Raw genomic sequence first — 27,893 nt, 5'->3', positions numbered from 1 at the left:
ACATATAATAGTACTCTAAGCACTCAATAAATGTTAGAAATTGGTCTTTTTCTTAAGAATTTCAGCTACTCCTTGGTGTTCCAAGAAAGTGAAAATAATGTCTCTGATGCATGAAAAACTCCAGGGAAACAAATATGAATCCCATTATGAGATGTTTGTATCTGGCCAGGGTTCCAGACATTAGGGATATTTTGCCCCACATTTAATTTTTTTATATTGCTTGAAATTAGGAAACACAGAAGACATGCCAGTGAGATTTAAATAAATTGAAAGACTATTTCACATGTTTAATAGGTAACCTCAAACCAATATTTTAATAGAAATTTTGCTAAAGCTGTGATGAATCTAACTCAGGAAATTAATGTACAGTGTATTAAAATTCAAAAGTGGTAACAGCAAGAGCAGATGTCCCAAGTCCTGGAGGATTCTCACTCTTGCTGGATCAAGAACAAAGGTAGAAATATTCACTACGCAGGCACAGGACCAACCTGTTGTGGTGCAGGATGAGGGTTATTGTGCTGAGCTTCTACCAGTGAGCTCATTCTGTTCCTGTCCCACGGTTAATCACCTTTCAAATGTTGCCGTTTTGACATTTTCCTCACTTACGTAAGCTACAAAATATTTTTCCTGAGTAATGGATGTACATATGTACACGCCTATATGTGAAAGAGCCTGCTGGATTAACAGCATTAAATCAGTAGGAAGGGTATCCTGAAGCCCCATGTCATACTACCACAATAATTCGTTAAAAATTTGCTTCACCCTTGCAGCCTTCATTCAATGACTTATGTGCATCTATAGACTTGTTAAATCAAATGGATGTACTTTACCTCTAAAATTCTAGAAAATCAAGCAAATACTGTGAATTCAAAAGAAAATATTATTGCCTTTCTCCCTACATGCTAGGTTAAATTCAGTGAATTGTTTCCAATACTAGGTATATGAACCAAAAAATGCAAATTGAAAATTTGTTTTAAACTTCTCTTAATAAAACAGATTACTTTGCAATGGTAAAATCAATGTTATTGATCTTATCTGTCCTCCTGGTAACAAACTTCAGTTCCTATAACATCTGTTTAATTTGACCTTGAATAAGATTTGGGGGGAAATCAATTTATTGATTTAAACCACAAACACTAAATACAAACAGTACAAAGGATAAAAGAAGCATGTTGACTGAACCAATTGCCTTGCCAAAGGAAGTCCAAATTCATTTTATTGGATGTAATTTAGGCTGTATAATTTATCTTTGTGTGTTCATTTAACAACTTTGTTGTTTGTAATTTTGTTCTCCACAGTTAGCCAAGTATCTTGCTGTGACTATTTCTCAACTAAAACAGAATATTTGGAGGTTGTCAATGATAACATTGTAAATTTCATTGATTTATTCAGGGCTAATATCTGAGGAGCATGCAACTGAGTAATGCTCTCTCATTGTTAAATTTATAAAATTGCCTTATTGAACAAAAGTGCTGACAATAATAATTACCAATAATTTCATAGTTCCAAAAGAATTAACTGAATTATATGTGGAGTTTTGCCATATAATGTTTCCTGGTTAAGAATGCAGGTTAAATTGTAGTTCTACTGATTTATAATCTAACATGTAATAATAAATTTGCTTCTATGATTCAAATCTAAATTTATTTGTTGTCCATGACTTTGAATAGTCATAGAAATTAGGAAAATTCCAGCGCAAGATAAATCAAAAAGATTATTTTTGAAATGTTGAATCCTTAAATATTTTAAAATTCACTTCCAAATAAACACTGGGGTTTTAAAGTAAGAGAGGAGAGCATGGATCTATATAATTGAATAAAGCATAGTATTTATGTATGAAGAAGAAAATTTACATAAATACTTATAATACAAGATATGTCAAAAATGAAGTATCAGCAAAATACTATAAAGAAATTATGGGAAATAGATTAATGATGTTGACTTTTTTCACTCGTAGTTCACTTCTGAAAACCTGATTAACTTACTTGACAAAAGACAAACTTGAGCTACAAAATATTTGAATTCTCTTATATAGAGTATTTTAAAATCCTATTTCCCACTGATTTGCCAATGTATTTTATTTAGCAAGAACTATACTAGTTGTTTAGATTATGTTTTCATTGCCTGTTAGCTTACATGGCAGGGATTTATATGACTTCAAAAGAGAATTGCTTAGGAATCAGAATAAGTTATTTGTTACTTTTAATTATATGAATGATATATTTTACTTTTCTAAGCTACATCTTTTTCTAGTGTTAAGGCTCATTATCAGCATTTGACCTCTAGCAATAGTAGCATCAGATTGTGAAAATGCAGAGAAGAATTGGGAAATATAAAAATTATTACTTCTCAGCCTTTTGGCTAAGCTCAAGTGTAAAAAATTATATGCTAAGTATATTTTGAATAAGACAGTATATTTAAAACCTATACATCAGCTTCCTATTATCTCTTAAGAAGTGAAAGCTTATATGAAGTTTGACATTTCAGTGTTCTTCATCCTTATCTTTCTCTTGTGTTCCCAATAAATAATATATTTTTGCTGTTATTTTGAAAATAGTAGTTAATTTTACTATAATTTATGTCAAAAATACAGTATTTTATTTTTCTTTACTGATTTACTATCTTTATCTTCACTGTTTTTTTTCCAAAAAAGATATTGTAGTTTATAAAAACATAAAAAAGATTAAATCCCATCATTTAAGACTAGGGACTAATAGAAAAGAAAACACAAATAGATGCACTAAATAAAAGCAGGAATAAAGCAACAACTGCTTATCAGATTGATTTATACAGTTTTATTATCTTAATTATTATTAAATATATAGTTCTTAATACAGTATTGTGTTTTGAGCATGTACTGTGTAAGGAACATACTCCACTATAAATTTATTTTATACAATACATATGTTGTAAAAATAAAGTGTGGAATAACCTGGAAACTTATAATAGGCAAAAGGCCTAGTCATACCAATATGTATCATAGAATTAGATCCTTAAATTCATAATTTAAATTTTCACAAAATTTTTGTTAAAACATATTAGGATATAAATACTTATTAATGGAGAGATTATAAGAAGATAAGGTATAAGTGTTATATTTGTTTCTAAATAGCATTATTGCTATTAGTAAATCTGCACATCTTTCCTTGAGAAGCTTTATTGAGGTCCAGTTTGAAACAATCAATTTAGTTGTATAGTTCTTGCCTGTAGCAGAAAGAAAGACTCCTGGAAGTTAAATAATACAGATGAGTGACTTGTTTTGCAATTTTACCAGTGAAAATTCTAGAGAAATTAAATTATCTGATTTTCTGCTTTACTATTGAAGCCTAATAATTTCCCTTTGCCTTTCTAGATGTCCTGAAAGCCTTCGACCTGAAACTGTAAGGCCTTGTCTGCTTCCTTGTAAGAAGGACTGTATCGTGACCCCATATAGTGACTGGACATCATGCCCCTCTTCGTGTAAAGAAGGTATGGTCTGCAGAGTTAGGAAGGCTGTTCACCTAGAAAACCTCCTCAGTAGACTTCTGAGGTCTTCTGGCCTAGCAATGTTTGTGAGTTTTGCACAGGGCTATGTAAACCTGATTTGACATGCATGCCATAAAATGTTAGTTTCCCTCTAGGAAATAACATAGCTTTAGAATACCAGACAAGTGAGGTTTATGCCAAAACCTGGCTTGAAATTTTATGATATAGATTAAAGTGAAGGATTCTAAATCTTATTGTATTAATAGTGTTTACTTTCACACTAGTTCTGAAGGAATATATCGTGGTTTATGTATTTTAAAATGATATACAGTGCTTTTATCAGTACACATGGCTTTCATCCTACTTAATGGCAAAAAATAACATGGGACCAGATTTGCTACAGATTCAATTATGCAGCCCCAAGAATAGGAATAAAAGAAAGAGAAAAATGGCCAAATTGTTTCTCTGCCAGCATGTAATGTGTCATGAGGAATTTATGAATATTTATTCCCAGTTTGGCTTAGTTTTGCTTTTATTACTTACAGACAAAGACTCGTTAGTATCAAGCCAAATACTTTGATAAGTCTTTCTTTACCCTCTAGGACAGGGTCTTTTCTCATTGCTGATGAGAAAGATATCAACATCCTCCAGGTGACTTATGCAATAACTGAGCAAATTTTCCTGCAGTGTTACAAATGACGCTGTCTCCTATTTCTTATCTTACGTAACAAATACAGATAATTTTTTCTAAATTTCCTGTATGCTTTTATTTTTTTCATGTTTCTTAACACTTACTAGAGACATTCAATTAAGAGTCAACTTCTAGCTTAACAAACTATTTTAAGTTGTCAAAATTTAATCAAATCCTTTAGGTATTATAAATTTAATAATGGATACTTTTACTGTGTTACTATATTTTTATATAGTTGAAACATGATTTTCCTTTTGATGGTTTTCTATTTAATACCCTTGAAATATCAAATAAAATTAAACCGCAAACTTAGAAGTGATAGAAAATTATTATTATTCTTCATTTTATTTTATTTTATTTTTAAGACAGAGTCTCTCACTCTGTCATCCAGGCTGGAGTACAGTGGCTCAATTTTGGCCCATTGCAACCTCAGCCTCCTGGGTTCAAGCAATTCTCGTGCCTCAGCCTCCCAAGTCACTGAGACTATAGGCACATGCCACCACGCCTGGCTAATTTTTGTATTTTTAGTAGAGATGGGTTTTTGCCATTTTGGCCAGGCTGGTCTAGAACTCCTGGCCTCAAGTGATCCACCCATCGCAGCCTCCCAAAGTGCTGAGATTACAGGCACGAGCCACTGCAAAATATTTTTATTTAGGAGTCTTTTAAGACATTTAAATAGCTTTTGGCAAATTAAAAGGAGTTATAAGCATTAACTTTTATAAACATGTTAATGGCATGAACTTGCTGTGCAGTGTCATTGCCTGACATTTTAATCCAGATTTTCCTCTCTTATTCCTTTTCTTTTTTTTAAGCTGAATAACACTGGTCACAGTTGGCAATAGAATTGTACTTTCTTATAGATTAATATTTTACCTATGATGGCACTTATAGGTGGTAATTGTTGGTTATTAATTAATTCAATTAAAAAGCATTAATTACATAGAATTAATACACTTACAAATTTTGTTCTTGATGCCTTTATACTTGATCTTTTCTGTTTATATGGAATATGTTCATTTACTAATAATTCCAAGCATGTGCAGTTACATTTATAACCAAATTGTTAATAGTCTAAAACAAATTTTAAGTGAAAATTTTGAAAGTGGAAAGACTTTGCCTTTCCCTTATTTTGGATATTTTCTTGTATTGTGTAAATTACTCTTTTAAAAAAGTTGATTTGATCTAAAGTATTTCAAGGAAGTAAAGTTTAAAAAAGAACAGAAAATATTTTATTAAATTGATTCCAGAGTAGTCACTAATAAAAGTGAAGAATCAGAATTTTTCTCATTTCTTTAGACCTTTATTTGAAAATAATTTTGGATATTGGAATGTATCCAGGAATTAGGAACCATTTTAATAGCCTGTAAGTTTTTTCTTAAGTTCTTGAAAATACATTTGTGATTTTGTTATGTATTATATACATCTGGAAAGGAAAGAAAAAATAGAGGTTTTTTAGGAGTAAAAAAACCATACTTGAAAAGAAAATAACATGATTTTTAAATTTGTGATTTTTACAGTATGAAGAAACTGATTTGCTCTTTGCTGTTTGATCATTTATAAAATAAAAAATCTAAAACACTGTGATAACTCACATATAGCACTTTAAAAAACTTCTTAGCAAATAGATGAGAATGAATAGATTGTGAATGCTACATAGGTCTTAATTGAGTCAGTACTTATTTGTGTATATATGTATAAATACCTATTTAATTACTTATTTATTGATTTCTGTATATAACTAGCACACTAATGGTCGTATAGAGAAATCACAGTCCCAGACATCAAGGAAGCTTTTAATTGCATTTAACATATAGAACTCTTCTGCACAGCCCAGATAATGTAAGACTTACATGGTTCAATAACAAAATGTAATGGTAAAACACAAAGAGCTCTAAGGAAGGGAATGGAATAATCATGTCAGAGCAAATATATTAAGAAAAATCATATTGAAAAGGAGGTACAAGAGATCTTCTTGAAAGATGAACCACATGAAAGAATTCCAAGTGAGGATTAGAGACATCAGGAAAGCCTTAAATGACTGTGAGAAAGATGTGATTTTGGAACGACCAGCCCACTGGAGCCCAAGATGTGAAGGAAACTTTCCCAGAAGAGACTGAAGATGAGAGATCATGTGTTCCAGTGGGCGCAGCGGTAGAAGCGCTAGAGGATGTAAAGGAATGAGAAACTGAATCGTGTTATGCGGGTAGATAGTGCTGTGGGTCCGGGTGATGATGAATGACCTGGAGCTGGGGAGGGCTCATTTCTTGTGGTGAGTGACAGGCATGTGAGGCATAATGGGTTTAGTTGGGTTGGTCTCTTGGGGGAAGGTAGGAAACCTCTGTAAGTAAAAATGCATGGTACCACTAGGATACTATTCTCTCCTGGTGTTCCTGAGATGGTGGTGGCAAGAGAGTGCAAAAATGCCAACTCGGGAATCGGCTCTCTTGGAAGCAAGAGACTCTCTAAGAGGCAGAGCAGTGTTTCCCTGAACACGGGTCATGTCATCCGGAGCAAGGAATGAGTGCTGACTGTTTTATTTGGCAGCTCATGTTGTTTCTCCTAGAACAAAAGGTTTTCAGAAACCCTAAACCTAGGCACTCCGATTTTTAAAAAATCACCTCAGTTGGGTATTTGAGGAAATAAAAATTTTTTAAAGACTGGAGAGTGATAGAAGGGTCATTGTTGGATAACAGTGCCAAGATGCTTTGTGCTCTAGAAGCAGTTTTTTCTGTTTTGCCTGTAGACTGCTGTAACTGAGAATAAGGAGACAATGGTGTTATAGAAAGCTAGCCTTTTGTTGTGAAGAAAATAAAGCAATGGCATGAGGTTAGTTTTTTTCATTATTTCATAAGAAATGGAAATAATCCAAGTATCATTTTGAAATTACACCAATTTACACACACCATTTAAAAATGCTAAGCAAAGTTGAATGTTCAAAGAGAGGTAATAGCAACAGAAAATTAATTCAAAGTTGGGGTGGTTCTTTTTACTTAGTTCTGTGAGTAAAGTCTAAATTTTACAAGGATGTTGGGCTTATTAAAGTGCAGGAGTATCCTTCTTTTTAAAATCACTTTAAAGAAGTCAAATACACAATACTATTGCACAAAATAAAACAGAATAGTAGGATTCCAGGAAGAACTAAAAGAGTTGTTTGAAATGTTATTCAGCCTTCTTCTAAAATATCCCTTGAAAAATCAATGCTGATAAAGATCAGTATTAAGTGGAGTGTAGTTTAATCCTGAGACCAGTGCACTTGCTAACGTGTTTTTCAAATTTTTGTAAATTTTGACAGAGGGCATTTAAAAAAATAGAAGTACCTTATGCACATAAATTATTTGTACCTCTAATTTTAAAAAATCAGTACTTTTGATCAAATAATATATTTGGTTGCTCAAATTCTGTTTGCTCCTTTTTTTTCTTGCTGCATTTATTGTGTTGAGAAATAGAAGGAATATTGCAGAGGCTTCTTCCTCTAGTCCTAAATCACTAGAACACTAGAATTACCACCAAAGATCTGAATACTACCTTTACATTTTGCTTCTTGCATGAAACATTTCCCTTTCAATTTCCTATTACTGTGCTGCTTCAACCTGCAATCCATCCCATATCCAGTTTAATGAATCAGTTTTGCCTGCCTTTTAAATCCTTTTCATCAAGTAATTTCTCGGTGAAATTTCTTTTGAATGTCTTAAGATATCTGAAAAATGCTATAACTGTGTGAGAGATTCCATATCTTCTGAATCTGTGTACCCCATCATCACATGATTATTTGCTAGATGTACGATCTGTTTTTTCCATTCCTATCCTGGATAGGCATTTTTAAGCACAAACGTCACAGGCAGGTGCCCTTATTTTTCCTGTACTTGTTATTTCCAATGAAAACAAAGTGATAGCTTATTTTTATTAATCCTTAATGCACAACATTGGTACCTGTGCACTTACCACTATAAAGGAATAAGTGGAAAGAAATAGAAGGTGCTAACTAATAATCCAGTTGAGAAGATGTGAAATAAATGTGTTTGTGCATTCAGCAAATATTTATTAAGCACTCACTGTATGTGATTCTTGTCTTAGGTATAAAACACACAGATGAATAGAAACACTACAAATATATCAACCACATATAATAAAATGAGCATAAATACAAGCAGGGGATGATGAAAGGTATAAAATTCCCAGTTTGCCAGCTCAAGTTATTGATGAGGAAACTTTCATTTTTTGTTTTTAATGTGTGCTGTATAGCTTCCTTTTTTTCTGCTCTCTGATCTGAGGACTCTATAACCCGGCAAAGCTCTACAGCGCTGTAACTTTGAGTACACAAGCGATTTCTTAACTGCAATATGAGAAGAAACAGACCTCCCAATGGGTAAAAACATAGATGTCATGACACTTCCTGTGTAACCCCATTAAACTTCTTCTATGGGTGTCATATCTTTGAAGAGTTCCACTTTAATCAGGTAACAATCTCTATCCTGTAGGCTGTACCAGGTTAAGGAATTTGAACTTTTTATAAGAATAAATGGATTGCCACTCTGGAATCCATTAAGGACGTGAAGAGAGTCATCATAGTCTTATATATCTAGTACTAATTTGTGGAGTTTGTGATGAGAAGGCATTAGGAGAATGTTTCAGAAATGTATTCTAAGTGACATTTTTTCTTTCAAATCAACAAACAAAATAGAATTGAAACATTAATGTTTGGTAGCTGCTTCCTCAAGTAGAACAGCCCTGGCTATGCACCAGGTGCCATCTAGGTAGTTAATAAGTAGGAGCTTTAGTCTATGAGGTGCCACTAATGCAGAACTCATTGTCTCCACCAGCCCCCAAATCCCCTGGTCTTAATCCTGTGTCTGTCCTCTATCTGCAGATTGGAGAGTAATTGCCTCCAAGACTTTTGACCAACTGGGAAACAAAAACCCATTTGAGCCCTTTACGTCTTACCTCCCCATTAAAAAACAAACAGAAACCTCCCTGCTTCCCCCAATGTTAAACAAATGATGAGTCTAATTAGTTTGTATACTTTAAAAAAAAAAAAAAAAGATTATGGACAGATCATAAACATAAAACAAAAGAAAAAAATAGAAATTGTGAAAGAAGGGCAAAGCCAGGTAGTGAGTAGGGAGGGGGTAAAAGGAAGAGGGAGAGAAAAATTATGCTAGAAAATCAAAGCTGAGGCAAGCTCCTTCAATTGAGAAGAAAATTAGCTCTGAGATTCTGGTGACCAAAACAAAAAATAGAAGTACACTGAATTCTTAACAGATTGTCCAGGGAAACAAAATTTTCCCTAGCTCTGAATTATTAAAGGAATTTATCACCTGGGCCTTAAAATACAGGTCATTTTCACAATATAATAGATGGAGACTGCATTAGCAATTTATTAAAAGTCCTGTTGACATTTCTTAGATCTTCCCTAGATAAATTATATTTAACGTGTAAAAGTTGCAGCTGGCATTCAAACTACTGCTACAATTAAAAGTCCATGACAATATTTTCAAATACTTTAATTCTCTGCTGCCCAATACTTCTAGCCCCCAATTCCCTACTCCATTACCTGTAGTATCCCGCTTGTTCATTAAAATAGTTATGCCATCATTAATAGTACAGATTACACCCCACAACGGGAATAATAATTCTAAAAAGTTACATGTAAGCCCAGAATCTTACATTGGGATAGGTCGTACAAGGTCATGTATTACAGTAGATTTCAAACCTGGTCCTTCATCCCAAATACCTGGCAAGATTTTTAAATATCCTATACCCAAACACAGCTTCCAGATTCTGATTTAGTAGTCCTGGATATAGGCCCAGAAATTTGTTGTTGTTGTTAAAGAGATTCTCCTATGAAGTCAGCCATGTACTGATCCATTCTCCCATCCAATACAGAAATCCTCTCTAAACATGGCAGTGAGGCAGTTGCCCAGACCGTGTTGAAGAAGATCTTTGACTTAATGTGAAAGGATATTCCATTATGGGAATGTTCTAATCATCAAATCATACTTTCTCCACCACCACAGTATCTTTTAAAAAGGTTTCATTTGATTTCTGATTAAACATTAATTGTTAGGAGCTGCTAATCCTTTAAAATATTTCTGTTCCTGTAGTCTATGTATGAAATATTTGAAGATCTTGCAAAATAATGAAAATGCATCAGGAGGATTCTATTAACATAATTCTTTAGAGAATTATTTTGTAAGTAAAGCCCTGTGCCATGCAGCTATTCATCGTTAAAGTGTATGTAATCTTAGTTGAAATATATTTTATTAAAGTTGGCAAGTTTTATACGCTATATGATCTGTATACTAAAAGATTTTTGAATCCTTACATCAGTCATACTGTCAAGTTGATGTCTTTATTGAAAGTATATCTTAATTTTTTCCATTTTTAACATACTTTAGAGTTACTTATTTATAGTAATTATTGCTATTTTGACTGCTTCTCTAAAAAGTCTGTGTCTGCCTCTAAGAAACCACTTTCATTTTACTACTTAGATCCCTGATGTTTAGAATGTGACCTGAATTGAAGATCTTAGACTGTCTAACATGAATAATAAATGACCGGAATAATTTACAAGTTATGCATTTCAAATTAAATGAATAACAAAGAAATAAAATTTCACATTATAGCACTGAATATATTCTCCTAAAGAAGATTCATTACATGTATATGAGTCCCATGTGATAAACAGGGCTAGGCAAAATAGCATGACAATAAATTTAAGGTAGAGGAAAATAAATTAATTAGATCTGTCACATTCCTTAAGGGAAAGAATTATACAAAAGAGCAATTACTTTGTAACTGCACCTTAGGAAGGCTAATTGGCTACAGAACTGTTTTCTCCATTCTTCACATTTTCTCTATTTTTAAATATGAATTGATTGGGTTTTTGATATAAATGGTCTTTGGGAGAATTTAGTGAATGTCTAGACCAGGTGAAGCCTCTCAGGGATGTCAAAGCACATGTAGCTGGAGGCAATGTAATTTCTTCACACAGACTGGTATTTAGAGATTATCTCATCAGTGTAAAGTACAGAGGTTAAAAAAACTGCTTCATTGCAGGGGACTCCAGTATCAGGAAGCAGTCTAGGCATCGGGTCATCATTCAGCTGCCAGCCAACGGGGGCCGAGACTGCACAGATCCCCTCTATGAAGAGAAGGCCTGTGAGGCACCTCAAGCGTGCCAAAGCTACAGGTAGGGTTAGAGAAATGCGTCGTGAGGGAGGAGCTGAACAAATACGTCAACTCCACATCCTTTCCTAGGATAAGGAAAGGAAGTCAACACTGTTCCTTCCACAGGCTCAATGGAGTTGGGATGTTTATGGCTGTAGCTGCCATTCTTGTCTCTTCAGCAGAGCTGCTGTGCTACTGAAATGATGTACAAGGAGGCAAATATTTGTATAAATTTCCAAGGTGTGGTGTTAGCTCCAGTAGTTTGGGGAAATGTCTTATGTTGATATAATGTACAAGAAATGCTGAAAAGTGATTAATAATTATGAAACATGTACACTTTAGGAAGAAATTCTTTTTCACTTAGAAGACTAGCCTAAGCATTACTCCCCTGCTCCAAAGAGCACCTGTTTGTAATCATAAATGCTTGCATTCTGGCTCAGGAAATGACATCTGTATCTCAATGATGCTAGTAAGATGGCTGTTCTGTTCATTTGTGATCACCTCAAATAAAATTATAGTTCTCGAAGCTATATATCATCTTGATAATTTGTTAGAGAAATTTTACCTCCTCATGATGAAGACAGAAATTATCTAATAGAAATCTGACGTATACATTTGCAGTCCTGACAGCAAATGAAGTATTATGGCATCAATTAATGAAAAGTGTAATCACAGAATAAATATTTAAGATGACATTGTCAAATTTGGCATCTTAATATATCAGTCTTTAATTCTGAGATGACAAATACTATCATTGTATACTTACACCATGAACATTGACAACTACTGGTTCAAACTTATTTATTTTTGGAATTTGTTTTTGTAAAGCATATTATAATTACAGTTGCTGAGATACTCCTACAATGCTAACCAAAAGAGCACTATACAAAAGACTCATGACTTGAATACAGTTTCATAACTTGAATAAAATAAATATACATTATTTAAATGGCATGCATCACTTCTGGGGCCATCTGGTGCATTTGTTGGCAGTCCTAATCATTAAAAAGTCTAAATGTTCTCTGTAGAGTCCTATAGAACTTGACAATGATGTACTCTTGTCTTCACTGCCAGAGAAAGTACTTTTATATTTAATGTTACTTCTTCTAAAGCCTAGATGGAGATCTAAATTAAATTTAGATAGAACTGAGCATTGCTAAATAACTGTGTTTGCAGTGGTCAAAGTCGTGTTTCCATGCTGCTGTGTCTCTGTGATTTGCTGGCATTTTTGCTTCTTCTCCACTGGGCTTCTGTTCCTGTCTTGTAGGTGGAAGACTCACAAATGGCGCAGATGCCAATTAGTCCCTTGGAGCGTGCAACAAGACAGCCCTGGAGCACAGGAAGGCTGTGGGCCTGGGCGACAGGCAAGAGGTGGGAGGCCCCATTCCACAGTTCATTTCTCCAGCATCGCTAGTTTAACTACTGTTTTGATGCATTTGCCACTTGGACACCATGCTTAGCAAACAGAGCAAAGCAGATATAAATCTGCTATGAGCCATTCCACAAAACATCAGGACATAGAAACATGTCTTTTTAAATTGTTCCCATTGTTCTTTGGCATTAGCTCATAATTCTTGAATTTTTCTCTCATTTACGTCTGAAAGAAAGTCAGGCCAAGCTTTCAGTTATGACATAAATGGTACACTGAAGCTTTTTTGTTTGTTTGTTTGTTTGTTTTTAGATTACAGTATTCCACAGCATTTTGCTTGCCACCTTAATAAGCAATAAGATTCTTACCTCCTTGCCTATATGCATTATATATGTGCATACATACAATGTAATAGAATTAGTTAACTTCTTCAGAAGTTCTCAGAATGACATCTCTTTCATTTTCATGGCTATCCACAATTCTGTTCATATTTAGTACTGATTTTTAAATGGCAGACTTATTTACTTAATTACAATCTGCACCACTAAATAACATGGAATCTTGCAGAAATGGGTAATGAGAATGTTCAACCTTGCCATAATTATTTACTAGATATTATAGAGAATATAGAAACTCAAGATTTGGAATATGTTCTTTCTTCCAGACATAGCAAATTCAGTCTTTAAAGAGCACATGATTATTTTTACTCATATTGACTTATAGCATACAGCTCCTGCTGTGTATTTAAAATGTAGCATAATACATAATTGAATATGCAAGCAACTTTAATTTATAAAAAACATATTTTGCTCTCCCATGTGTAGTTACGTATTTCATGTTGATACAAAAATTTGAAGATATAGAGCAGAATTCCAGTTTTTGCTGATTTGATCTGGGACTTCATTTTCTGTACAGTGGAAAAAACTGCCTTTTTAAGAAAAAAATGCTTCTGCTTTGTAAAAAAAAAAAAATCCCCTATTTTTATAATCTTCCTTTTAGAAGTCTTCTTCTGGAACATAAAACTTAAGTTTCCAAATAATTTTAAATTCCTAGTTGCAGTAGTTTATAGGATTTTATTTTATTTGCATAATTTTCATTATGTATCTCCCACCATCAACTTTGGGTAAAACATAACTGTGACTCCCTTTACAGTTATAGAGACTTAAGTATATAGAACTGAAAGTTGTTCTCCTCCATTTCAAATCATTCTTTAAGAAATTGAGTGATATGAGATCTTCTTGTCATGCCCTGCTAACTCCTTCTTGAATCAGGCATTGATTTGCATATATTTTGGGTTCTATATAGAGGTTATAATGAAAATGAGCATGAGTTTGGGAATCAGGAAACATAAGTTTTAGTCTCCATTCTTTTACTAATACAGTGTGTCTTACTCATCCCTTCACCTTCTGGACCTCAATTTATTTAGATTAAAAAAAAAGAGGGGTTTGGACCAAATGATATTTTAGGATTATTCAAATTTTCATAATAGATGCACAAACAATACCCAGAGATCAAAATGTGAAAAAAAATTAGGTAAAGCAGATGAAAGCCATATCTTTATAAAACACCACTGGAGGAAATACAAGATCAGTAGAAGCAGCACAAGTGTGAAAACAGCCTCACTTCCAAATAATGACGTATAAGCTGCACAACCTTGGATGATTCATTTCCTCCCTTTAAGGCTAAGAACACAAAAGCCTTAGAGTAGTTGGCACATGTTGTCTTCATTAAATGTTAATTTCTTCCCTCTTCCTGTTTGTTCATAACCCAAGTGAATTTATGTATATGGGCCTTTTGGGTTTTGACACACAGTCTGTACAAAAACTATTCTTTCTGTGATTACCAGCAACCTTTGCATTTCCAAATCGGAAAACTGTTCATTCTTCATCCTGGGTGGCCACCCTGTAGTAGTGAATACTTGTTACTCACTCCCCCTGTGATAAAAGGGTCTTTAGCATCTTCAGTGTGTGACTTTCTCCTATCTTTCTGATTGTTCCATTTTTGATTTCCTATTACTGGTGTCTCTTTCTCTGCCTGTACTTACATAGTGCTTCCTAATCTTGGCATATTTGTCAAACAACTTGTTGTACCTCAGCAAACTTACCCATTTTCAGGATATCTGGGAAGTGAAAGTTGCATTATAACAAGTGATATATTCATAAATATATTTAGAACAATCACTTTAACTTCCATGTGAAGACAGTCTTTTTCTTTGTTTCCTGAGTAGATGAAAGACTGCTTTTTCGTACAGCTTATATTTCTATAGAAACATGAAGTGTAGAATCTTAAGAATGTAGAAGTATCTTTTACTAATTGCAAGAAGACAAAATTTTCTTCCTTTGATGGTCATGGCTGTTTTCAGAACTCCACATTATTAATTCGCCAAGTTCTTGCTATTTTCGTCTTTATCCTTACTTGTGTGGTCAGAGACTTAAATAAAAAAATGAACTTGTGCTATTTTTATGACAAAAATAATTATATAGTAAACATTAAATCAATCAACAAAGACTATAGAGAAGCTGCTCTCTGTCCCCCCTAGCACATCAGAATTTCTCATTTCAATTACTCATTCCACTGTTTTTGCATTTGGAAGACTGTAGAAAAAGCTATAAATGTTAGGAAAGAATGAAGATCTTTAAACCAGAGAGCTTATATTTTTTAGGGAAATTAGATCACTGTTAATGTCAGCTAACAAGAATTAAAGACTGAAACTTATCAATTGCAAAGCCAATCATTTGAAGCTGAAGAGCTGAGGAAAGACTTAAAATATGGGTTGGGACTTGACTTGTACCATAATATTAGAAGAAGTAGAGAGGCTAAAAGAATACAAGATAAGATCAATTCTATAAGCTAAGTGTTTGAGGTAAGAAAAACAAAAACATTAAATGTGTTCACAGAAAAGTGGGTGGATTGAGCTCTGAAGATGTGATCTGGAGCCTGGGGTGATTTCGTGGAAGGCTATAAATGTCAAGATCAGTATTTTAGACCTTGTTCGATAAGTGGTATGAGCAAGGACCTGATGAAAGCAGTGTTTTATCTGTCAGCGTGTACAGAATAAATTAGAAAGATAAGATACATGGGCCTGAATGCCAGCTAGTATGCTGCTGTAGCAATGCAAGGTTGAAGTCATAGAAACAACAGTAATATGAAATAGGCAAAAATAAATAAATTGTGGACATACGGTAGAGGGAAATATTTTTGGGACTTAGTAGCAGACAATAGAAGAGAGATAAAAATAAAAGAGTCAAAGTTGATCATATGATTCTTTAACTCCAACATTTTTAATTTAAGAATAGTTATATTGGTGAAAATTCTAGGTCTAACAGTAGAGCTAATTTTGGAAAGTATATTTTATACATTTTATATTTGAGGCCATGGCAGGGTTAGCCAAGTGGAAATATTCAGGTATGCACTTGAAATGTAGAAATGTAGCTGTAGGATACCATAAGATGGCAGATGGAAATTCGGGTAACATTTCCATAGAGTGAATTGCTGAAATTATAAAAAAGCTAAGAACTCTAAAATGCAACTTGTATTATATATATGAATAACAGCGATTATACCTTATCATTAATAGATTTCTTTTTTCTCTAACAAGTTTGCACTTGTAGATTCTTTAAGCATTTCTTTTAAAGAATTTAACTTAAATGTTATTAACTTTAAATTATTGTGTCCTTGTACTCCCACTTGAATAATATCATGTAACTAAGATATGAGATAGCTAACTTTACCATTGTATGATTCTAGAGATAGAAATGTTTACTTCATGACTTTTATCAATCTATTTGTCCATACCAGGAGTCAGTAAACTATATGGCCTGTGAGCTAAATCCAGTCCGCAGCCTGTTTTTTGTAATTAGATTTATCAGAACACAGCCACAGCCATTTTTTTACATATTGCCTAGGGCTGCTTTCATGATACAAGGCACAATTGAGTAGTTATGACAGACCCATATGGCCTACAAAGCCAAAAATATTTACCATGTAGTCTTTTACAGAAAAAAATTGCTGACCCTTGATCTAAACCCAAAAGCCATGTAACCAATGTTGTAGTCAGAACTTCTAATAATACTGAATAGTCATTACCCCAATAGGATCAGAAAATCCCTGGAATTTATCTTGTCACTTGGGAAGATGTATACAAATTCAATTCAGCAATAAAAGAACTATTTTATAGTTATGAAAGTAGTAGATTTTAAAGACTGGGACAATAGTAAAATATCTGCCTTTAAGGATGAAATTGCAGCATTCTTTTTGGGGGAGGTTAGGAATAAAATGTTGACTCTAAGAACTTTAGTAGTAAAAATTAAAATCAAAAAGGGGCTAAAGGTGAAACCAGAAAATACATGGGCTATGGAAGACAAGAGAGAAAAATATTCCAGCCTTCAAAATTCCCTTGTCTAGAACATGATAAATTATACTTAAAAGCTGGACATTCAGAGTTAATTTACTAAGTACACATAGAAAAGAGAGAATGTGTGTGTCTCATATAATATGTGCCATTCAGCCCAACACTTAAAAGGTCACCTATTATGATTCAGTTCTTCTCCAATGTCTGGACCCTTCCATATTGACAGAAAAATATAACAGAAATTCCTTCTTATCACCTTACTAGCCATGCCTCCTAGGCCTGCACCTACTTTTAACCACCTGTTAACAATAAAATAAAGTGGCCTTTATAGACATACTTTCATTTTTACTCTTAATACTATTAATAGCATAATTTTTCAGATTGGAGGAACTATCTGTGATGACATATTTCAAAAGATTTGGGAAGCAATTGTGTTCCCAGAGCCTCTTTAAAAATTGTAAACTGTTTACTTGTGATCTCAGCACTGACATTCACTCTAAAGCAAATTTGTGAGAATCATCCTTATTCAGAAATGAGTTAAAGCAACACAGGAATAAGAATATAGGTGGAGTCTCTTCTAATCAAGTAAATGCAGTCTTGATAAAATCTATATTTTATATATGTCAAAACTATATGAAAAGTTTTTCTGATCTATTATATTAGAACACAAAGTACTTTAAAAGAAAATTTATATATTCCTGAAAGTTTGAAAAGCACATAGGAATTTTTTATTTATGACCCAATTCCTTTACATTTAAAAGGAAAAGTGGCATAATGCTGAAGCAGAATTTTATATCAATTATCCCCAGAATCACCAGTAATTTTTGCCCAATCTTCTCTAAATTGAATTAGCTACTCTGCTACATAATGGGTATTTTCTTTAAGTTCATCAAGTGTTTCTGTAGAAACATTAGAAATCTTTTCTAAAACAAATGCTTAAAATGTTGTGTTGATAGTTTTATCAGGATTCTTGGGCTTCTATAACAAAACACTATAGATCAAGTAGCTTAAACAAAAATTTATTTCTCACAGTTCTGGTGCATGTGCAGGTCAAGGTGCCAGCCAATTTGGTTCTTGACGAAGGCCTATTTCCTGACTTGCAGACAGCCATCTTCTCGCTGTGCCGTTACATGACAGAGAAAAAACAAGGCAGAGAGAGAAAGCAAGGGGAGTGAGAGAGAGAGAGAGAGAGAGAGAGAGAGGGAGGGAGAGGGAGAGGGAGAGAGAAAGTGCACTCAGGTCTCATCTGAGAAGGGCATTAATCCCGTCATAGGAACCTCACACTCATGACCTCACCTTCAAATACCACCATCACATTGGTGATTTCAACATGTGGATTTGAGGGAGATACAACTCAGTATATAGCAATAGTGCAGGATCCGTACTTTTAAATAAAATTCCTATCATCTTAGTGTACAGAGCTGTATGTTTGTTAATATTATGTTCTTTCAGAAAGCTGTGAAAACAAGTAACTCAAATTTCTAAAAACCTATCCAAACTTTCTGAATATAATTCAATATAATACATTCTCTCATAAATATTTATTGAATGCATGCTACATATTTCACATTGCCTTCATGGTAGTAGGCCCAGCCTCTTGAGATATTAAAAATGTACAACAAATAGATTCAGTTAACTTAGTATGGTAGAAAATATACTATAGGTATACATGACTTGGGTTACAAGTCATAATAATACATTAGTAGTGTATATACACAATAATCACTGAAGAATTGAAAAAAAAAGAGATAACCACTGATAGGGCATAGTGAAAGAGAAACAGCATTTAAATATAGGATGACTCAAGCAAAAAGGCAAGAAGTAAAATCTTTATGTTTAGGAACAGCTCATTGACCAGTTTGCCTAGGGTTCCTGTGAGTGAGTTAGAGGCAAGGGGCAAGGATAGTTTTGTTTTTCTTTTTCTCATTAAAAAAATGAGAAGTAGTGAAGGATTTTTACAAGGCTTTGGGTATTGAGAATGTTATATTCCAGGAAATTTTGTATAATGGCATAAGAACTAAAAAGAGAGAGGAAAAAGAGAAATTTTTAAAGAAGACATTGACACGATTTGGCAACTTTAAATCTTGAATCATTCTTAAATCTCTTATGGAAATTTTAGAGGATCTTTGAAATAGGCATCTTCCCTATAAAATTGTCAATAAAAGAGAAATGCAAATAACATGAAGTATGGCCATATTTCATTTTAACTTTTAAGTGTGAATAGACAGCTTATATTTCCTTCATACTATTCAAGTCACTAGTGTATAAACTTTGAATAGAACTATAACCTCCACTGTCTTTTCTCTCTGTTCATATTTATACAGTTCAGATGGTATTTAGAAGGCTAAATTATTGGTCAGTGGCTATGTAATTGAAACCTAGCCATAATAACTATGGATAGAATTGCCATTAAATTTGCATTAGAAATATATGACCATAATGTCAATTTTGGATGCTTTGTTTATTCTTTTCTTTACAACTGCCCTAAGAAGCAATGTCAATAACTACTTCTTCAATGTGTATCATTCCAGTGTTTATTAGTTTGTGACATGTTTCTACGAAGAGTAGAATTTTTAAAAGTTGCAAAGATTCAAGGTAGACATATCACATAAATGACAGCAAATTTGCTGTTGCTCAATCTTCATGTTGATAATCATGCCAAGTGTACTTGCTGTAGATTAGATGGAACTAGAGTTAATATTTTCTAGGGTCTACCCCGTCTAGCCTAATCTAACAGCCCCTCTGTTTTCTTGCCTGCCAAGGAACATCTGTTGTAATGTCACTGGTCACTAAAATCTGACATTCGTCTCTTTAGATGGAAGCCAACATAATTTGGATGCATTCTCGAATCTAGACCACAAAAAAGAAAAATACTTCAATAATATACCTTGCATAGGAGAGGTCCTCCTGGCCCTAGGAGTCCTCACCCTGTGTCATTTATTGGTTAAAAAAAGATTACAAAAGGAGGGTCCTTAAAAAAAAAAAAGGTAAAAGAAAAATTCTAATTCTCCCCTATTAAACTTAAATCTAAATGTGGAATGTGCAATACAGTAATTTAACTATATTTTATGCTCTTATTTTTTGTGAACAAATATGCTTAAGTTACATGGTTTAATCTATGTTGATGGGCCTTGCTTCACCCTTTGCTGAAAACTCTGACGCACTTTGCTCTTTTTTTAAAGGTTACATTTTAGAGGCATTATTGAGGTTAGGCTCATAATATCTGGGCCAATTTATCCCGGCAGGGCACATTATCTGTTAATTATGAAAAGAGAGTTCTTCAATAGAAAGAAAAAGAAGTGGAAAAAGAACTAGGTAGGAAAAAGAGAAGGAGCTTGCTTTAAGGAAATTTTATACAGACATAATTTTTAATCTCTTTTTTGGCTGATATATTTATTAGTTATTACCCAGGTTTTATAGTCTGCACTTATATATACCATTATTTAAAACTTCTAGAATTATTTATATTTTAAAATGTTTAACTTCCTATGAATATTAGCATCCTCGTTAATTTGGGGTTTTGGGTTTCGTTTTGTATCTCTCTGGGAGATCTGTCATAAAATGCTTATTAACATTTGCCATTTTTTAAATAGTAGCTCATAAAATAAGCTTGGCACCGTGCTGGGTCTGTGATTGTTCTTGGATGCTCCATGTGTTCTGATGCAGTTAACCCTTCCCAGATCCCAACTGGGGATCTTAGCCAACCTCAGTCTCAGCTACTCCACTGGGAACTGATTATTATTTCCTAGAAAGTTCTCATCCTAGTATTCTCACATATATTATAAGCATCAGTGAGACTGGGGATCATTGGTAACTATTTAGGATCAATCAAAAATGAAGGTACATTTCTTTCCATTGTGCCAGGGCTACACTCAACAAATTGTAATTAGGAACTATAATTTGGCAAACTTGTCAATGAAAATCTCTTTTACACAGAGAAAGACCAGGATCATTATATCTACCTAGTAAACAACTGGAGCCCTCTTGGATTATTTATAGATTTGATCTTATTTCTAAGCACAATTAGGTCTCTTGGTAACTAGCTCACACTCACATTAAGCTTTTTCTTCTTCATTTCTACATGATTCATTCTCGCTATTGCCATTTTTTTCATAAAACCATAGGAAAAAATCACTCATCTAATTACTCAATGAGCTGATCATGTTCTGTCTCTAATGCTACCCAGACACTAGTGTAGTGGTATAAACCATGTTAATATTGTTCAGTTTAATAAATAAGGTCACAGAGCTCTTTGACCATTTGCTACATATAATCCAACAGCTTTCACTGCACTAAGGCACTGATCCTATTCTGTTTCCTGTAATGAACTTCTATGTGCCCATTTTGGATCAGGCAATTTATTTCATTCTGATTATTCAAACAAAATGAGTGCATGGCCTTACACGCTGAAGGGTAATTCACTGAGCAATAGAACACCTTCTTGTGAAACCTGAATAATAAGGAAATTTCATTCCTCTTCAAAAATGAAGATGAGCAATTACACTCAGAATTCCATTTGATCTGCTTCAGAGCTGCATCAGTAGCCTTCCATTTACGCATTCATGTATGCATAACACAGATATCCATGTCCTCTTAGCTCTGCCAGTGTTATCTATTCCCTTTTAGTCCATGAACCTTTATTATTTTTCTCTTTAAAACATAGCTTGAAACTCAATTTACATGAAAACATTCTAGAATTAACTTTACTTATTCAACTTACTGATCTTTTTAATTTAAACTTATGCGAAGTTTCAAAGATACACAAAAGTAGAGGGACTAATATAATGAGTACTAGCAATGTAGTCATCATTTACTCAGCTTCAGCAGTTTTTAACATGTTGCTATTCTTGGTCATCTGTCCACACACTTAAAAAGAATTTTGCTGGAGTATTTTAAAGCAACTTCCGAGTAAGATATATATCATCCATAAATACTTGAGCATTTTTAACATAACAACAGCATTATTATTACATAAAACAAAATTAGCAATTCTTTCAAACTATCTAATATTTTTATCTAATAATTTTTCTCCATTGTCTCAAAAATGTTTATGCATAGTTTGTTCAAACTGAGGTTCCAAAAGGTCTCCACGCTGCATTTGGTTCGTGTATTTCTTAGGTCACTTTTAATCTGACAACATTTATAGCTCCCTTTTTCATAGCATGTATTCGTTGAAGAAACTTCTCTTATTTATCTTTACAGCATTTTCCCAATATTGATGGGCTAAGCTTGTTTAACTTGATTCATATGTAACCCACAAATCAGTCATATTGATTCTTCCCATGCTTTCAGTCTGCCTGTCCTATATCACTTAAATAAAAATTGCTGTGCTTTATATAAATACAATAAATAAATGAAGTAAATGGATATAATCAACAGAGTTAAATACGGAATTTTACTTTAAAATAATCATTTTGATTTTTGCTGATCTCACTGAGAAGCTTTCATGGTGAATTACCTGTAGGGTAACATGACTTTTTCCCATCTTGCTAACAATGCTTCAGCTCAAAGGAGAACTTGTGTAATCATTAGATATGACATATACATGCTTCACCTGTAAATACAGATACAAATTGTCTGGGTATATGTAGTTTTCTGGTGTGCTAAGAAACTGTGCTCTTAGTATGATCCATCTTTTCTACTGTTCAAATCACCCTGTTTTCAGTGTTTTAGAAATGATTTGTAAGATCTATAAAGTTGAGAGACCAGATGGTTTCCTTTCCAAACATTTATATTTTCCTCGCCCTAGTATCAGGAAGTTCATTTCAGATTGCATTTCTGTGTTTGAATTGTGTTTCCTCTAAGTCAGAATACAAACAAGTTGAGAGGTAGGATAAATTTTCAGTGTATTGTACAGATTGTGCTGTTGCTGCTTGTTTGGATAACATTGTATGAGTAATTTATTCCAAAAGTACACTGTCTAAAACCTCAGATAAGGGGTGTAAAGTGCAGAGTGAGAATAGCTATGGGAATTTTACACAATTTTTTTTCTTTTCAACTAGCTAGAGTACTTAAGATTTTATGTAGTGCAGGTATATGGGGAAAAGGGATTCCAGTTTATGTGAATAGTATAGATCTGCACAAAATAAATTGTTTCTGGAATTGTATTGCTGGTAGTGTTATTTTATTTTGTTTTTCTTTTTGGTGTCACATAACAGGATAATAGTTGGAGCAATTCTGAAACAAAATTTGTAAGAAAGACCCTTAAGAGAGAACCTAAGTCAGTTTCATCTAATTTCTCAAAAGATTTATATTGAAGTCTGTTTCAAAGAGCTAAATGGAATGAGTAGGTAAAAGTCGTCTCATTTCAAAGAACCCAAATTTAGTTTGGTAATTTTTAATTTTCTTTTATTTACAAACAGTGAAACGCTCTTCACAGCTTACGATTCTCATATGATCAGATGTCTTATTTTCCAAATATATCATTCTTGAGGCTCTTGCATGTCCTGATTAGTGAAAAGTTTAATATCTTTCTCTTTATCAATTTTTTTTTAGCATCCTTGGGACAACTTTGTCCGTGAACCATCGGCACTTACTAAGTTTAGAGTGTCTAAAAGGGTCAATCCTGCTTCCAAATGGCAGGTGTAGAAAGTACTTCAAAATCATAGCAGCTCGTTTATATCCTGCATCTCGAGGATTTCTCCTACACTGTGTTACAGATGATGTTCTTCTAAACTATATGGATGTTCTTTTTTATCTATTCCCTGTACAAATTTCTATCATGCCCTTCCTTTGAACTCCAAGCTTAGAGCTCTTTTGGTTCATACAATGTTCAGCCATTGTTTCCCAAAGCTTGGCATGGTACCAGGCTGATTAGGTACCAAAGGATTTTCTGTCTTAGCCATATGTGTTTGCCAGAACCCTTCCTGTACCTTGAATACTCAAGCTGGTGGGTCTCAAACTTGAATCTGCATAAGGATCAACTGAGCATCTTGAAAAAAATGCATATTCCTGACCCCATAGCAGATATCTCATTATCTGGATTGGTCCAGATTATGGAACTCTTTTTGGGTCCAGGGATCTTCATGTTTAATAGCATTCTAGGTGTTTCTGATGCAAGTGAAAATATATTACCTACTAGAGCAGTAGTTTCATATAGCTTGGATAATTAAGTCATCAGAAAGCTTAAAAAGTGTCCTAAATCCCAGGACCCCAACCTCAACCAGGGAAATCAGAGCATTAGAGTTTAGTAAGGGCATAGGTATTTTCCAAAGGTTATCCAGGGAATTATAATCTGCAGCCAGACATGAGAACCACCATCTTAGACTGCTATGATTAAACAGAGTACCAGATGTGTCCTCCCTCAAGGAGGTAGATTCTCTTTGAGACACTTAATGTTTTTTATTTGTTTCTGTCATCTAACCTTCATCAAGGCCAACACTGTTCACCCTACCAGGATTTTCATATTTTTAAAAATTTAGGGGCCCCTGTTCTTTTCTTACAAACTGGCCCTTCCAAAGTCAAGTCATGTGTACTAAATGAAAAGTACATCTAAAGCTAAGAAATAGGGAAGTACATCCACAATTGAACAATTTAGAAGGGCCTTTTATGTTAGGCCTGAAGCAGTTGCATTAAGTTGTGTTCAACTACACAGAGAAAATCTTGCCTTGCTAAAATTGCTAGTTATGTCAATTTACACACTATTACAAAGCCCTGCACTCCTAGGCAATAGGTTTTAGTACGTAGATCCAGTCGGTGTTGTCTAACCTGAGGCCCTCTATGCCCTCACTGTAACTTAAGGTCAAAAACGTCAGGCTCCTTCACCTTGATTTCATGGTGATGGAATCCTGAACAGGGCAGAGATCAGCGGCAGTTTCAGCCTAGACCATAAACCTGAAAAAGCCATGTAAATCAATCTGAATGAGGCCATTTAAGATAATTCAATGAAGCCAACTTTAGGACCAAGGTTTAATGTTTCATCTGCTTCCTCAATAAGTGAGTTGTTTTTAAAACCAATGGAAAGGAAATGGCATAGGGAGAAAGTGGGCTTTAAACATGCTTGCTCTTTTTCTTTAAGACTTGTTACCATAAAGCACTCATATATATATGTTCAATAGGTAAAAATATTATTTCTTATTTTAAGTCAGCAGAACAATATCATAGGAGAAATAATTTCTATGAATTTAAACTTTGATTTTTTTAAATTTATATGTAATTTTAGAACTACAAATTTTAACATAATAAGTGAATATTATTGAACATTTTTAAGTGCCAGGTTGATGTTTGTGCATGTGAAGAACTTGTAGAAAGAGGAAATGGAGGACTTTGACATTGCCTATCCATTAACGATTCCAACCCTTCCTAATAAACTTGAAATGTAATACAGTGAACATACTTCCCATGCCAATGCAGTTTCAAGAGAAGTTCTATAAGCACACCTTCCTGACCCCAAACTCCAACCTACCAACCAGCTTTCTGCCACTAAAACAGTTCTATATAGGAATTCTAGGGTGTCCAATGATATAAAACAATATTAGATATACCTAGTATCTTCCAGTCCCTCTGCAAACACCCTATGCTCAACATAAGCTATTATCAGAACCCATGTATGGTTTGTCTTACATTCTTACAAATTTATTTCTAAATATACCCTACATGTGACATGAATTGAAACCCTGAATACATATAATTAAAACTGGTAAATGCTAAGTGTGCATATGTGTCCACTTTTCTGTGCCACAAAAATCACTCAGGGTTGTGTGTTATTTTTAAAAATAACCAATTTAATGGCTACTGGGATTATTAGAAACACTCCTATAAGATTTCTACTGTAAGTAAGGAATTACAAGAGGCTTTCTCTGACTGCTTAACCAAATGTTAGGTTAGCTTCTAAATTATAGAGTAATTAGACGTTTGAATTTGTTATAACAGCTTTATGCTTTTCTTTTAGCCATTACTTGTCGCAAGCAAGATGGAGGACAGGCTGGAATCCATGAGTGCCTACAGTATGCAGGCCCTGTGCCAGCCCTTACCCAGGCCTGCCAGATCCCCTGCCAGGATGACTGTCAATTGACCAGCTGGTCCAAGTTTTCTTCATGCAATGGAGACTGTGGTGCAGTTAGGACCAGAAAGCGCACTCTTGTTGGTAAGAATAATTGGGATGCCAAAGCCAGTACACGTCAAAGTAGAGGAACATAATAGAAGTCAGACTGAGAGAATTCTGACAATGTATTTGAAAAATAATACGCCAATGGATTTAGATGTATATTTTAAATTTAGCTGGCAGTGATAAAAGCATTATGTACTTTTAGTAAAAAGAAAAGGAAGCCTTGAAAATTGAACTCTGACTCCCTATATAATATGCAGTGGATTATTTTCTGGTGTAGACATTATCTTTTAGTGGACTGCCTGCAGACTGTAAAGTGCTTGGAGCAAAGTTTTTGGGGAACAAGAGAAAAAGTTGCTACTTTGTTAACCCATTCTCACTGTCAGAGCCTCAGATTATCCTTTCTCACCTAGAAGGGGGAATATAGCATTAATTCTGTATCTGAAAATTGTATTTTAAACCATAGTAATGACTAACAGCATGAATATAATGAGCAGGATTAGGAGCCATCACTCTGAACTAAAGCTTGGTGCATTTGAAATATTGCCAATGGCAAAAGCAACCTAAAAATATTGGTGCTAGTAGACTACTCAGAATTTAAGTTAAAAAATGAACCACCTATGTAATGAAGACTGTCGAAACTATATAACACAGCCTATGAAGGTGAGAGATAAATATATGTACTTATCTGTAGTATAATTAAAAAGTATGTGAAAAATAGTGTTCTGAAAAAATAATACAAATTTTACTATGCAAAGCACCCAATACCAACAAGAGCCTATGTAGAAAACACTATGGAATGAGAAAATAGCATTGATTTATAGGCTACTGTTAAATATGGTTAAAAATGAAGAAAAAGAAATTAGGAAAGCAGAAAATTTAGGGATGTGTGAAATTAATGATGGTATTTTCCAACTTAAATTGCCTGATTGTTTCTCTTCCACAGGAAAAAGTAAAAAGAAGGAAAAATGTAAAAATTCCCACTTGTATCCCCTGATTGAGACTCAGTATTGTCCTTGTGACAAATATAATGCACAACCTGTGGGGAACTGGTCAGACTGTATTTTACCAGAGGGAAAAGTGGAAGTGTTGCTGGGAATGAAAGTACAAGGAGACATCAAGGAATGCGGACAAGGATATCGTTACCAAGCAATGGCATGCTACGATCAAAATGGCAGGCTTGTGGAAACATCTAGATGTAACAGCCATGGTAATTCAATCTTTATTGTTATATATTTGCTATCTTCGGGAGTGTGGAGGGAGAATGCACATGCATCATAGTGGAATGGAAGTGAAGGTTTACAGAAGTATATTCTAAATTAAACTCTGAAGCGCCACACTATACATATATCATTTATATGTAACAGGACGTTCAATGGCATTGCCTCATTGTCCAGAAGTTGGCAAATTAAGTCCCAAAGATAATGACAGGAAGCCTGATGGGGCCCAAATCTTGCAAAGGGTAGGCAAAACTGGTGCCAGAACGGTCCCCCAGAGCTTATCAAGAGCCTGTACATTAAACACACCCAATAATCCCTAACAAGTCTGTGCACAGGAAGGGAGTAAGGAGGAAATAAGATTTGAATCAGTTTGAGATTTAAACAGACTTTTAACAGCTAAACTGGCAAGATTTGCAATATGCACCAAATGTCATTAAGCAGCAGAGAAGATGGCAACTAGTAACTGGTGAAAACTCAAACGTTTATTCTCTATTGAATTTAGATTGACACATACACACACATAAAACGAACAAACAAAAAGAAAAATGTGCATACTCCTAGGAAACTGTGCCCACTTTTATTTT

At 34.0% G+C, this 27,893-nt stretch overlaps 1 protein-coding gene across 1 annotated transcript in view; it reads left to right on the top strand.

The window, feature by feature from the left end:
* THSD7A (thrombospondin type 1 domain containing 7A) overlaps nucleotides 1–27,893 on the top strand; it is a 468,774-nt gene that overhangs the window by 366,034 nt on the left and 74,847 nt on the right. Inside the window, exons 9-13 of the mRNA XM_004045112.4 lie at nucleotides 3,353–3,468; nucleotides 11,213–11,345; nucleotides 12,591–12,694; nucleotides 25,934–26,128; nucleotides 27,036–27,299. Of these exons, the coding sequence (XP_004045160.3) occupies nucleotides 3,353–3,468; nucleotides 11,213–11,345; nucleotides 12,591–12,694; nucleotides 25,934–26,128; nucleotides 27,036–27,299 (812 nt within the window). The remainder of the gene's footprint in view (nucleotides 1–3,352; nucleotides 3,469–11,212; nucleotides 11,346–12,590; nucleotides 12,695–25,933; nucleotides 26,129–27,035; nucleotides 27,300–27,893) is intronic.

The sequence above is a fragment of the Gorilla gorilla genome, chromosome 6 (genome assembly GCF_029281585.2).
Source record: "Gorilla gorilla gorilla isolate KB3781 chromosome 6, NHGRI_mGorGor1-v2.1_pri, whole genome shotgun sequence".
NCBI classification, from domain to species: domain Eukaryota; kingdom Metazoa; phylum Chordata; class Mammalia; order Primates; family Hominidae; genus Gorilla; species Gorilla gorilla.
Note: the sequence above shows the minus strand (reverse complement) of the source record. Positions and strands in the feature narration are given on the sequence as shown.